Source organism: Ctenopharyngodon idella, chromosome 9 (genome assembly GCF_019924925.1).
Source record: "Ctenopharyngodon idella isolate HZGC_01 chromosome 9, HZGC01, whole genome shotgun sequence".
Classification (NCBI taxonomy): Eukaryota; Metazoa; Chordata; class Actinopteri; order Cypriniformes; family Xenocyprididae; genus Ctenopharyngodon; species Ctenopharyngodon idella.
This window is the reverse complement of record NC_067228.1, coordinates 23,346,598-23,360,310: the sequence shown is the minus strand read 5'-3', so window position 1 is coordinate 23,360,310 and position 13,713 is coordinate 23,346,598. Positions and strand designations below refer to the sequence as shown.

General features: G+C 38.0%; 1 protein-coding gene across 18 annotated transcripts in view; it reads right to left on the bottom strand.

Annotated features, from left to right (window-relative positions):
• abi2a (abl-interactor 2a) overlaps positions 1-13,713 on the bottom strand; it is a 44,400-nt gene that overhangs the window by 17,488 nt on the left and 13,199 nt on the right. For all 18 annotated transcript variants that reach the window (XM_051904909.1, XM_051904902.1, XM_051904904.1 and 15 more), the window contains exon 2: positions 1,947-2,114. In XM_051904909.1, the coding sequence (XP_051760869.1) occupies positions 1,947-2,114 (168 nt within the window). The remainder of the gene's footprint in view (positions 1-1,946; positions 2,115-13,713) is intronic.

Here is a 13,713-nt window from a genome sequence, read left to right as displayed (position 1 = left end):
TTGTGCTGCTTAATATTTTTGTGTAAACGGTATACAATATTTCAGGATTCTTTGATGAATAAATTAGGTTCAAACTCAGAGCTGTGTATAATGTAACGGTACAGATGTGACACCACAGGGAAATTTCCCACAAGGGGTAGCAAAGTGACAGAGAAAGAGAGAGAGAAATAGAGATAGAGGGAGAAGAATAAAGCAGGGACTTGAACACATTAATGAGTCTGTGTGACTAACATTCACTCGTATCTTTGGTTGGCACAAAACACTACAGCAGTCACACTAGAGCCCTGCAGTTACACTGCAGCTCCATACAGACTGTGACTCTGTGGGATGATGTTTAATTACAGAATCAGTGAGATCGACTGACTGACTGGACGTGGGTGCTGTCTGATCAGCAAACCAAAGATTTGAACAATTGCAAACAAAAGCAAGATGATCATTAGTAACTATACATTAAATGTGTGGCCATTCATGAAAACATGTTTGATTAAAGCAATAAGCCACGTTACAGTGATTTTACAGGTGTGATTTGCACAATATGAGGCAGATTTACCACAGTCTAAAGATTTCTACACTTATTTTAGTGTCAGAACCTTCTATAACAGAGTGTTTTATTACCTAGTCTCGCGTAGCCAGACCTTCAGACTGACGGACTGCAGCTTTCGTTGGCCATGGACGGCCCAAGAAGACGCCGGACCGACACGTAAAGCAACCAATCACAGTTTGCTTTGTTCCGCGTCATATTTCAGGGTATGAAAATGTAAAGTCGATGTCCCTACAATAACAGACCGCATCTAATAAATTATTCGTTCAAGAATGTTGTGCAAGTTTACTGCAACAATGGCGCCGCAAACTTCACATACTTTTGAAAATCCAGCTTTTAGCTGATCCTGATAAGCGCTCATTGTCACAGATGTAAACACAATGGCTTTCTTTTTCCATGAGAGGGTTTGGCATCATGACGGCTTTGCTTCCAGGTGGACCGTTAAAAAAAACAACACCACACAGGTATCCAGGAACTCCTGTAGAATTCAGCCAATCAGATGACGACTTTGAAACTCCCGAAGTGTTTCCCATTTTGTGTGCCTTATGGATCAGACGTTCAGCCAACAGTCCGTGGGCTTGACGTCTGAGGCTAAAGGACTTTGCACACTGAGTCCGAAATTTTCATATGTGTTTTTTCGTATTTGTGATCCTAAAAATTCGTCGCGCACAGAGACATTGCACACTAAGTCCGATGCGTATTAATGAATCCGTTGCGAAAAAATTTGCAAAATAATACAAAATGACGTCTTCAAGCAGTGAGCATGATTTAGTTGTCCTCTCTCTTCTTAAAAAGACAAAAAGAAAGAGGAAATATTGGGTACATCCAATCCTGAGATTGCATAGAGAGGAAGGAGAGTTTCACCTCATCAAGGAGCTGCGTGATTATCCAGAGCGTTTCAAAGTTTACTTCAGGATGTCAGTGCCTCAGTTTGATGCTTTGCTAGCGATACTGGCACACTTTATTAAATATATTCTATCTCTTTCCGCACTTTGTTTGTCTTACAGTGCTACTGCTTTGTGCTGTAGACGACATAGATCAACTTGTCAGATGGCATTGGGGATTTTGGCGTTCGCGTACGGTGGCTCTGAATTGTCAAAATGTCTCTCAAAATGCGTGGCACTGATGCAAAAAACACAGAAAATCGAACCTGATCCGAATTTTTTTTTTTATGACGGACGAAAGTTTCAGAGGCAGTGTGTAAACGCGAGGTCGTATTTATTTTTTAACGTGCGAACATTTCGGATTCAGTGTGCAAAGGCCTTTAGACTACCTTTTACGTAACTAGATCACAGTCATTTACCCGTCACCTCCTAACAGACTCTTAAAACCGTCAGTCATCCTTCAGTAAATATAGCCCAGAAAGTGAGACTGTAAGAAGTGGTGTGGCATGTTGCTAGGTTACCTGTGAGATGTGGTTGATGGAGGATTCCATGCGGCGCAGCTGGGACGCCTGGATGTCGAGCATTTGGAGCACATTGTTGGCGAGCGTGTTGATCAGGTAGGCTACGCTGGCCAGGGACTGAGTGGTGTAGTTCTTGGTTTCCTCTAGAGCGACGTGCTTGTCTGGAGACTGAGGGAGAAACAAAAGAGTAACAGTCAGTGTGCCATTAAATTTGTTCAGGTATTAAAACAATGTTTAGAGTCAAACTGTGCCATTGGAGTACCCGGAGTGATTTGTGCTGGTTAAAAGAATATTCATTTTTCCATTAAGTGCAACCTTCATCCGAACAATCTCTCAGAGTCTGAACGTCTTGCTTCAGTGGATCTGTGACTTTCACTAAATATTTGTAGCATGCCTCCATTCCTGTGGATTAACTTGAACTGAGCTTTTGCTGAAGCTTTTCTTTTGAACAATGAACAAATGGCAGGAGCTGTTCACAACAGTTGTCCAAAAACCTGTCAAAGCAAAATTGCCATTGCAACTAAAATATTCTTTACATCAATTGTTCAATGAAACCAAATCAGAATTAAATTGAGACCTTGAGTCAGAATTAAGCAAAATCATAATGGATTTAAAAATAAAAATAAAAAGTTAAGAGCTGCTTCATTGCTGACAATTATTGTCAGGTCAGTATACATTAATCTCCAGGGTCAGACAAGGATTTATCAGTAATATTTCACTGGGGTACAGTGGTATTACTGGGACCTGTGCGCCAGTAAAAAGGGTCTAGCGACGCCCCTGGTGTGGAATGTCAGGATCTAAGCAGTTCTTCTGTGACATCAAACTGCACAGTCACATGACCTGGGCTTTGATCCCAAGCCTGACAGAGAGAAAATGTACGCGTGTGTGTCTCTGTACACAATTCCTGTCTTTGTCCCAGGATGGTACCAGCAGGGAACAGTCACCTCACATACTTTGACTGTGCTCTATATTATACAAACCACTGTAACAGACCACACGACAAGAGACCAGTGTGGAACCCAAACTACCCCAAACAAGCACACAATAATTAGGTTAACTAATAAAAAGTTTTCAGTGCCAGACAAGAGAGCAGCGTTGCTGATGGTGTTATATATTGATAGGTATATAAGCAACATTAACAACAGTGTAATTTAATGCCATGCCAGCTACCATCACAAATTTCAAACTACACAGGGCCTTAAAAATGAAGATTCCAAAAGAAAAGTTTATTAATAATGAGAATCTAGAAGGATATTAATATATCTTGAATACTTTTAGAGTTACAGGCATGACAACTTTAGAAAAATAATATTTATGGCACTCAGACAGGTATGTTCTATGCAACTGAGATGATAAAAAAAAAAAAAGAGATACATTTCTAATTTCAACATTATTTGTTCTAGAGATCAACCAATATATCGATTTACCGATATTTTCCCAGATATTTAAGGATTTTACCATAATCGGATATCGGTTTTGTAATATCGTATTTACCGATAAAGGCCGCCATCTTGTGGGTGTTTTGAGAATTGTGCGCAGGATCGCCATTACAGCGCATCTGAGGGGAGACAAGACAACGGCGTGCACAGGTAAAGTATACTTACCTGCTTTGCTGTAATTAGTAAACTTTATTTAACATAACAGTCATTAATGCACAAATTAGATGTGTTACATAAATGCCTGAAATGTAGCTAGTTTATGCAGCTTGTCTCTAAAAAAATAGAGACAAGCTCACGGAGTCACGTAAGATAACCCGGCAAGTCCTGTGCCAATAAAGATGTAACTTTGCATGAATTAAATAATACAGCCATGAATGAGCACATGTTGGAAATAAAAGCGCTGAATTTAATTCTCTCTCTGTTGTCCATGCTCATCATTAGTCTCGTGAAGTCGTCTGCATTTTGCTGTTCATTCAGCGGGTTGATGCTCAGGAAATGCTCCAGCAAGGCCACCGCATGTAACCTTTAACAAGATTCACTTGTTTAAAACACCATCATTATATAAACATTTACTATATAACCATTAATTCGCTAATAAACATCCAAGTAAACAACTCTATGGAAATTGATTATTTATTATCTCTGTGAGCGATCACAGTTTGAGTATAGTTCTGTGTAAATGCATAGATAAACAGCGCTTTGTCAGCAGATATTTCATAATCTAAAACGACAAAAACATTATTAATAATTCTGATATACCAGTGGAGAAATACAATGTTTTGTTTGTTATATTCCAATATTCCAGAGAATATTATTCAGTTATTTAACATTATCCAGCGAATTATTCTTCACTCTTTACTTTAGCTTATTAAACAGCTTATAAATCTACTAAAACTGTAGTTTAAAATAAAGTATTACATTTCTGCAAAGCTGATATGACTCCTGTCTTTAATTTATTTTCTCCATTTGAAAACAGTAGACATTCTACATTTATTTTGCTTATGGTAACATTAGTGTTGCTGCTGATGGTTTTTATAAATACAATTATTTTTGTAATATAAAGATTCAAATTAACATGAAAGATTACTAATTTTTAACAAAAACATTTTAGTAACTGCACTTTATTTTTTGCACTTTCAGACCCCTCTATTTATTGGTGTATAAATAAGATTTGTTTTGTTTTCTATGCAAGGAGGGAGTGATTGTTATAGCTAAATAAAATGGTTCATTCAGTTCAGTGGTGTTGTAATTGTGTCAAAAACAGAAGTATAACAGTAAATAAATATCGGTTCTGCATATCGGTTATCGGGCACATCAATTATCGGTATCGGTTCTAAAAAAAATCAATATCGGTCAATCACCAATTTGTTCTTTAGATATTCCTCTTTAAAAGAAAAAAAGTATCAGCTGTATGCAAAGTGACCCACATTTGGCTTTTGACCACTAAAACATGTACAATTTTCTCATGGAGCCACATTAACATGTCCATTTCTCTGGGATTGAACCATCGAGGGCCTTTAAAATGAAGATACCAAAAGGAAAGTTTGTTATGAACCAGAATCTAAAAGGATATTACAAGGTTTGTACAGATACTGTAAAAAGAAATTCTAGGACTTTCAAGGACTTTTCAAGCACTACTTTTTTTGGTTTACACAACTACAATCAGAGATCTCATTTCATATCTTTATTATCTTTCAAATTCTCAAAAAGGTAAATAGATAAATAAAAATAAACTAATAAAACCAAATGGTATTTAAATAGATTTTCCCCCCATGAATTTATGATTGACTTGAAGCCGTATCATATACGGCTGTTTATTTATGGATATTTATATGAGCAATATCATGCTCATAGCCATGCGAAATGGCTCTATATGTATATCAGACGGGCTACAGCGTTAATTTTGCATGAAAAGATTGTTTTATCTATAAAATTAAACACTAAATTCATTTATATTGTCTTTCAATAATTCAAGCACTTTTCAAGTACCTTTTCATAAATATGGCTGTTTTCAAAGGTTTTCCAGGACTCAAATTTCAAAAAGTAAAATTCAAGTACTTCAAGCAATTTAAGCACCTTGTATGAATCCTGATATTAAGATATCTTTAATACTTCTTGAGTTACAGGCATACAATCTTGAGGCAAAAATAAATAAATAAATAAAAAATGCGTTTTTCCATTCCACTGCGCTACTTTTCCATTGTTTTTCAATATAAACACGCTAGACAGACGTCTTTAACCATTGCGCTCGAATCTCACGTCTTTTGCAGCATCTTGCTCATGACACGGCACGATAAAAATGCGGAGCTCACGTTAAAAGTTCAACTTTTAAAAAACACATCTCTAGACATTGCACCTTTTTCGTTCCACTGACCTGCGTCTCACTTTTTTAACAGCAAAAACACGTTCTGTGTGAACCATCCCTTGTGCTGCACTAAAGCAGAGCAGTTAACAAGCAGCCAAACACATGACACAAAAAAGAAATCATTCATTCGCATGGATTAACTTATTTTCACAAAGATTTGCACCACTGCATGCATTAACGGCACTGAAACACTGAAGAAGCTGTGGGCTTGCAGTGGGCAGGCATGTAGGCCAGGAAGGCCCGTCCTCCCCCAGGACACACAACGACACACTGACACTAATATGCAGACGCAGTGCGCTGACCCACACTGATGACATCACAGCTGCATCTGAGCAGAGGGAGCGGGGGAGGAGAGACCCTCCTACACAGAGCTGAACCTACGAGAAACCGCGTCTGGAGAGGAATCACAGCCCTCACAAATGCTGTGATGCACCAGCACCGCTCATTTAGAGATGCTCAGGTGAACAAAGTAACAGAGACACTGCTGAATATATCATCACACCTACACTTTTCAGTAGAGATCTGGGAAACTCATTAAAAACACACTGGAAATACACTAAGAGCACAAATAGGAAAATCAAAACATCTCAGAACAAGTTCCAACCAAAACCATTTTTCACCAAAGTGGGGTATTGTCGGGTTAGCAGCCATAATACCTAGTAAAAGAAATAATAAATCCCAAATAGTTTCCAAATCCCAAATATATTTGCACAGAACTTTTCACAATACAAATAGTTCTCGAAATCTAAGCTTATTCATCATGAATCTGGACAACTGGATAACAGAAGTAAATGACTATGAGCGTTTCCACACTGGGTGGTCATCGTGACATTCAGTTAGCATTAGCATGTGTGTTCTGTTTGTTGGTCCCTGTGCACAAGAATTAACAAGCCGCAGAAACACAGCTTCACTGTTTCCAGTGATTTGTGTAAATACTGTACACTATTTCTATGGTATTTGGCACTTCAGATAAACAAAAGCACTGTTTATATACTTATAATAGCTTGAATAATTTGCAGTCCAGATGGAACCAATCTTGAGTCAGGATCCAGACCTCTGGTCTGGTAATTAGTGTTTTTTTTGTACTAAAGGTTTTTCTTAATCAACAGCACTACAAATTAAGAAAAGATGTACAGTAAATCAAACTATGTTTTCATTCTTTATAATAATGCATTGCTTTTCAGATGCTTTTCTTACTGAAGGTAATATATAGTTTTTTAATATTTAATATATAGTGTTGTATATTGTAGTATACATTACTGTTCAAAAGTTTGGGATAAGTAAGATTTTCTTTTTAAGAAGTTAATACTTTTCAGCAAGGAAGTGTTAAATTGATCAAAAGTGACAGTAAAGACACTGATAATGTTCCAAAATATTTATTTTTCATGAAATAAATGCTGTTCTTATAAACTTTTTTTCCTATTTATCAAAGAATCCTGAAAATAAAAAAAATAAAAAAATATATATGAAGCAGCACAACTGTTTTCAACATTGATAAATCTGATTTCAAAAGGATCATGTGACACTGACTGGAGTAATGATGCTGAAAATTCAACTTTGCCATAAAATACATTTTAAAATAACTGTTTTCTATTTGAATATATTTTAAACTAATAATATTTCACAATATTACAGTAAAAATGTAGTGCACATTTGTTTTAACTTTTCACAAAAACATTTTCACAGTGCATCTACATGACATGTTGTCATATAAACAAATCACAATTGCCTGTGAAGAGGGAATAATTTAAGAAGCGATTATATAGACGTTTCTCAAACAGGTGTAGTAATGAAGTGAACGTTTGCTCATTGTTTCAACTGCTTTGATTTGAAATGAACAACACTGGAAAAGAGAGCAGGTACAACAGGAGTAATTTACTGCTCAGCCCACCAACAAAATACATCTCTGTTTCAGTCGCACACAAGTGGAGGCAGGGCTCGTGGGTAATTACACGGTAGTGTGCTCATTAATGACTGCTCAGCTGTATGCTTACAGCACTGACCACAGCAGAAGGACACCGATTTTTCAGTGATGACTCAAATAATTGCACCCTGAAAATGAACAGGTGGGTAGAACAAGAGACGCTGATGACACTTTTGTTCCTCATGTTAATGCACAGAGCTCAAAGCTCTTTTCACCTCATCAGAGACCTCTTTCAGCAGCAAGAGCTTTTCAAACAGGGTGTCAGACTACTGGTGACGTTACTGACGTGACTACACTTTTCAGAAGTGTGACTGTAGCTCAGCACAGCTGAAAGCAATGAACCTTACAAATGAGCTGAAGCAATAATCATACTGTCAGAGGATGTCTCAAGTAGTGCTGTACAATTCAACTGAGCAAATCTGTTCATTCAGAGGGTTCTTTTCAATAAAGCTTTCCAAAAATAAAGTTTCCTTTTCATTTCAGCAAGATGTGTGTCTTATTGAATGATATATGGGCCTTACACTGCTTTTTATACATCACTACCAGCCATTCAAAAATGTATAGTCAACCACAAGTCATTGCTCAATAGTGTACCCAGAAGTCCCTGCAAAGCACTGTACAGCTCTTTTAAGCATCACTACTCATTATAGCTCATTGGGCTGGGTAAACTTCAAATTTTAACTCCTGAAAAGAATGCTCCTAAAATCATTGTGAATAACCTGGGTGCGTTCAAACTTGGCAGATTTGGTTAGATTAAGGCGAACTCTGGTACGATTGCTCTGTTAGTCCAGTTTATTAACTTCTTAACTTTTTTTCTTAACTAGTTTTTTGTGAATCCAAGCCCTGAAGAAGCTAATTAAAGGCCCCAATATGCTTCAAATGAAATCGAAGAACGAACTGGTGTGACATCAATTTGAACAAAATCAGGCCAAATCAAAATTCGTTTTGTGTTTCAAAAGTTTGAAACAGCTTGTCAAAGTGAACTTTTCTGGAAAGTTCTCACTGGCTTGAAAACATCATCGAACTACCATTGGTTTATGGTGATAACGTAATAGGTGTGCTCTGAGGCTCCGCCGGTTAATTTCTTCTGTTCAGTTCTTCGAGGTCAGACTTCCAAGAGTGAAAACATGAACACACTGGAGAGCCACTTTACAGTGGAAAATTAAGTTGTAATTCTAATTGAAAGAGACACTGACACTTTTTTCATGTCTGCTTGCTTTTTACAATCTATAAGGTGGTATATAAATAAACGTGACGTGACTTTACTGGAGTGCCGAATTGCTAGCATCGCTATGATCAGATGCTTTCTTAACTACAGTTTTCTCATAGCTGTCATTTTTGTGTGATTATTTTGTTATTGAAAGGAAAGAGCTCAGCACATACAGTGGGGAAAATAATTATTTGATCCCCTGCTGATTTTGTAAGTTTGCCCACTTACAAAGAAACGAGGAGTCTATAATTTTTATGGTAGGTTTATTTTAATGGATAGAGACAGAATATCAACCAAAAAAAATATAAAAGGTTATAAATTGATTAGCATTTGATCAAGTGAAATAAGTATTTAATCCCCTACCAACCAGCAAGAATTCTGGCTCCTACAGATTGTTTATGTGCCCATGTCGAACACAGATTAGTCCCGTCACTTTAAGAAAGTACTCCTAATGTCAGCTCATTATGTGTATAAAAGACACCTGTCCAAAGAATCTGTATCTTCCATTCAAACCTCTCCACCACCATGGGCAAGACCAAAGAGCTGTCAAAGAACATCAGGGACAAGATTGTAGACCTGCACAAGGCTGGAATGGGCTACAAGACCATCAGCAAGAAGCTTGGTGAGAAGGAGACAACTGTTGGTGCGATTATTCGGAAATTGAAGAAATACAAAACCATCAATCACCCTCGGTCTGGAGCTCAATGCAAGATCTCGCCTCATGGGGTAAAGATGATGATGATAAGAAAGGTGAGGGATCAGCCCAGAACTACATGGGAGGAGCTTGTAAATGATGGCAGTTAGGACCACATTCACCAAGAAAACCATTGGTAACACACTACGCCGCAATGGATTGAAATCCTGCACTGCCCGCAAGGTCCCCCTGCTCAAAAAGACACGTACAGGCCCGTCTGAAGTTTGCCAAAGAACATCTAAATGGTTCAGAGAAGGCTTGGGAGAAAGTGCTGTGTAAGAGGAGACCAAAATTGAGCTCTTTGGCATCAACTCAACTCGCCGTGTTTGGAGGGAGAGAAATGCTGACTATGACCCCAAGAACACCATCCAGGTGGAAACATTATGCTTTGGGGCTGTTTCTCTGCTAATGGTATAGGACGACTTCACTGCATTGAGGGGCCGATGAACGGGGCCATGTACCGTAAAATCTTGGACGAGAACCTCCTTCCTTCAGCCAGAACACTGAAGATGGGTCATGGATGGGTCTTCCAGCATGACAATGACCCAAAACATTCTGCCAAGGCAACAAAGGAGTGGCTCAAGAAGAAGCACATTAAGGTCATGGAGTGGCCTAGCCAGTCCCCAGACCTTAATACTACAGAAAATCTGTGGAGGGAGCTGAAACTTCAAGTTGCCAAGCTACAGCCAAGAAACCTTAAGGATTTAGAGAGGATCTGTAAAGAGGAGTGGACCAAAATCCTTCCTGAGATGTGTGCAAACCTGGTGACCAACTACAAGAAATGTCTTACCTCTTTTTCTTGCCAACAAGGGTTTTTTTTCCACCGAGTACCAAGTTATGTTTTGCTTGGGGATCAAATACTTATTTCACTCACTGAAATGCAAATCAATTTATAACCTTTATATAATGCGTTTTTTCTGGATTTTTTGTTTGATATTCTGTCTATTAAAATAAACCTACCATAAAAATTATAGACCCCTCATTTCTTTATTAGTGGGCAAACTAACAAAATCAGCAGGGGATCAAATAATTATTTTCCCCACTGTATTAACAAATTATTCTAAACGCCACTCTCAGCAGTGTAGGTGGCATCGGATGTTTGCTAGCAGTATGCCTCACGTATTTCGAACTTCTTTTACCCCAAAGCGAAAAACGAAAAAGCACTTCGTTATGAGTATATTGGGGTCTTAAGGTCTTCAGGATCAATAGAAAAAACAACAAGCAAGCGTGTTGGACTCTCCAGGAGCAGGATTGGACACCCCTCACACCCCTACTTACTTTTTTAGGTGATTGGAAAGCTTTTTTTTTTTTTTACCTGGTGGACAATAAAACAGGAAAAAGAAAACCCATAGACATACATTGAATCTTCATCTAGAAGCAGTATGTATACATTGCCACTGAGACTAGGGGTAAGCTCTAGATTTGGGCCAGTAAGTATCTAGCAACCACCCAGAACACCTTAGCAATCACCCAGCAACTGTGTAGCATCACGCTAAAACCACTCAGAATACTTTAGCAATCACAAAGCAATGCCCGTACAACCAGCCTAGCATGATGGTGGTGAGTTTTGCACATGTATGTTTGAAGCTGTCATCCTAATTGAGATCACCGTTTTTGTGGCACTGTCGCCTCACAGCAAGGATGTCCCCAGTTCGAGTCTCGGCTGAGCCCTTCTGTGTGGAGCCCTTCCCTGTGTCTGCATGGATTTCCTCCAGTTGCTCCGGTTTTCCCCACAATCCAAAAACATGCAGTATAAGTGAATTGGAGACTAGGAAATTGCCCGTAGGTGTGAATGAGCGTCTGAGACCCAAGCCATGTAATGGAGAAGGTTGGGAAAAGACCTGGCAACCTACCCCGGAAAAAAAAAAAATAATTGGCAAGAAAATTCATGGACAGTCTATCGCATATGGCGGGAGATGGTCCATAGAATCACCAAGAATTGGATACGACTGAAATGGTTAATGAATGAATACTAATATTATATATATGTTAAATGAATTAAATCTTGTAACTGTATAATTAGAAAAACAACTGTTTCAGTATTACTGCTTCAAATGGATAGCTTGACTACATAAATTGTGAGTTTGCCAGAGTTTGAAAGCAGCACCCACAACACTGATGCGTTGTCATGTGAACGTGCAGTCGAGGATGTATCGCAGATGTGGAAGACTAAACCGAGACTCAAAGCAGCCCACACCGTCTCTCCTCCTACACACACAGACTCATCTCTCTTTCATCTTCACCAGCATATGAATGCAGAACTGGCCAAGAAAATATCAGCATGTCTCCCAGTACGAGTTTCTCTGTGTACTGCAAGAGAATTATGGCTCATGTCACTATAACTGCTGCCTGTCAGTACGTCAGCCACATACAAGACTAGAGCCGGTCTGATGACAAAAACTCACACAGAGAGAGAAGCAGCAACCAAATGTGGAAAGCAAGTGTGTGGCTTCAGTGGCTACAGTTTATAGGTGATCTGTGTCCTTTTTAAATGACTGTAAAACCAAGCATGAGCATTCAGAGACAGAGAAGAGACATGAACAGCACAGGGATTTAAATATATGCATAGAACTACAGGTTTGGTATATGGCTTCAATGCCCCAAACTGTTTGAAGTGCGAATGTCCGTCTGAGTGTTATTACTGCATCTGTTGTCGGGAAAACAAAGATTTAATGAAACCATCATTAAGCACAGATAATGAAAATGGAACACAGTGACCTGTGCTACACATGAGCAGACAGACTGGCCATGCTGAAAGTAAAGGATATATATGGCACTGTGTGCACACACACATACACCATTCTCAATAAATTTCTTTAAACTTAAAAAAAAAAAAAAAAAAAAAAAAACTAGGGATGTACAATATAGACATTTTAACAAAAACAATTATTTTGTATATGTATATATTAGGGGTGTAGCGGTACATGTATTCGTCAAACCGTCATGTAGAGTTGTCAAAAGTACCGACTTCACTTCGGTACCAAGTCAGTACTGAAATTTTAAAAATGTGACGCTTTGAGCGCTGTTGAGTGGATTCTTAAACACCTCTGATTTGCCATTGTGTTCACGGCTCATCGGATATATCTGTGATTGGCTTCAGTGATCAATGCTTCAAAAACTTTATAAATAGTCATCAATGACGCTCTTCACCGAGCACTTACACAGATACGCATTTGGAAGAAGCTGTCTATCACGGACAAGTCTGCTAATAGACGCCTGCTTTCAAACGCTCCCACTTTCAAATTCAAACACTTCCATGTGATTTTCAAATCACAGAACTTTGAACAACACCTTACAAGGTGCAACCAACAAGCAAAGCGACTCCGGGGTGAAGCTGAATTTCACGCTTCACTTTAAAGAGATCAATCCATTGACCAGCGCTGTCCTAGTCATGGGAAATCCCCTAACCACTGAAAGGACACTATGACATAGATATCGCTTTCCACATTCAAGCTGATTTTTTTTTTTTTCCATGAATATATGACTGACCTGAAGAATGAAATCTCTATCATATATATGGAAATATATGAGCAATATAATTTTGCGAAATGGCTCTATATATCAGAAGGATTGCAGTGTTAATTTTTGTGTAAAGATTGTATGTGTGTTTTTCCCTAAAAAAAACTTAAACACTAAATTTCATATATAAATATATATATCACTTTCATTTTATATAAAATAACTTTTATGTCACACCATATGACAATTTTAGGCACAAATGCAACAAATTGGTGAATAAATCCAATTTCCAATACAAAATCTAAAAGACCACATATATTTTTGGAAATTCAAGAGTCAGCACAAAACAACTCAATATTTTTTATGCCTAATATTTGTTTAAAAAAAGTTAAAAAAAAAAAAAAAAAATGTTTTCAGGCTTATATGTCAACCACCCATATATTGTCTCATAATAATTCAAGCCCTTTTTAAGTGCTTCATAAATATGACTGTTTTCAAGGGTTTTCCATGACTTAAATTTCAAAAAGTCAAATTCAATTACTTCAAGCACCTTGTTGATTAGCTGGGGAAGAAATACTAGATAAAGCTTGCCGCAGTGACACCAGCAAACACTGCATTAACTTTTCTGAGATCAGAACGCATACAAAATAAAAAACCTACAATATAAATGGTTCAC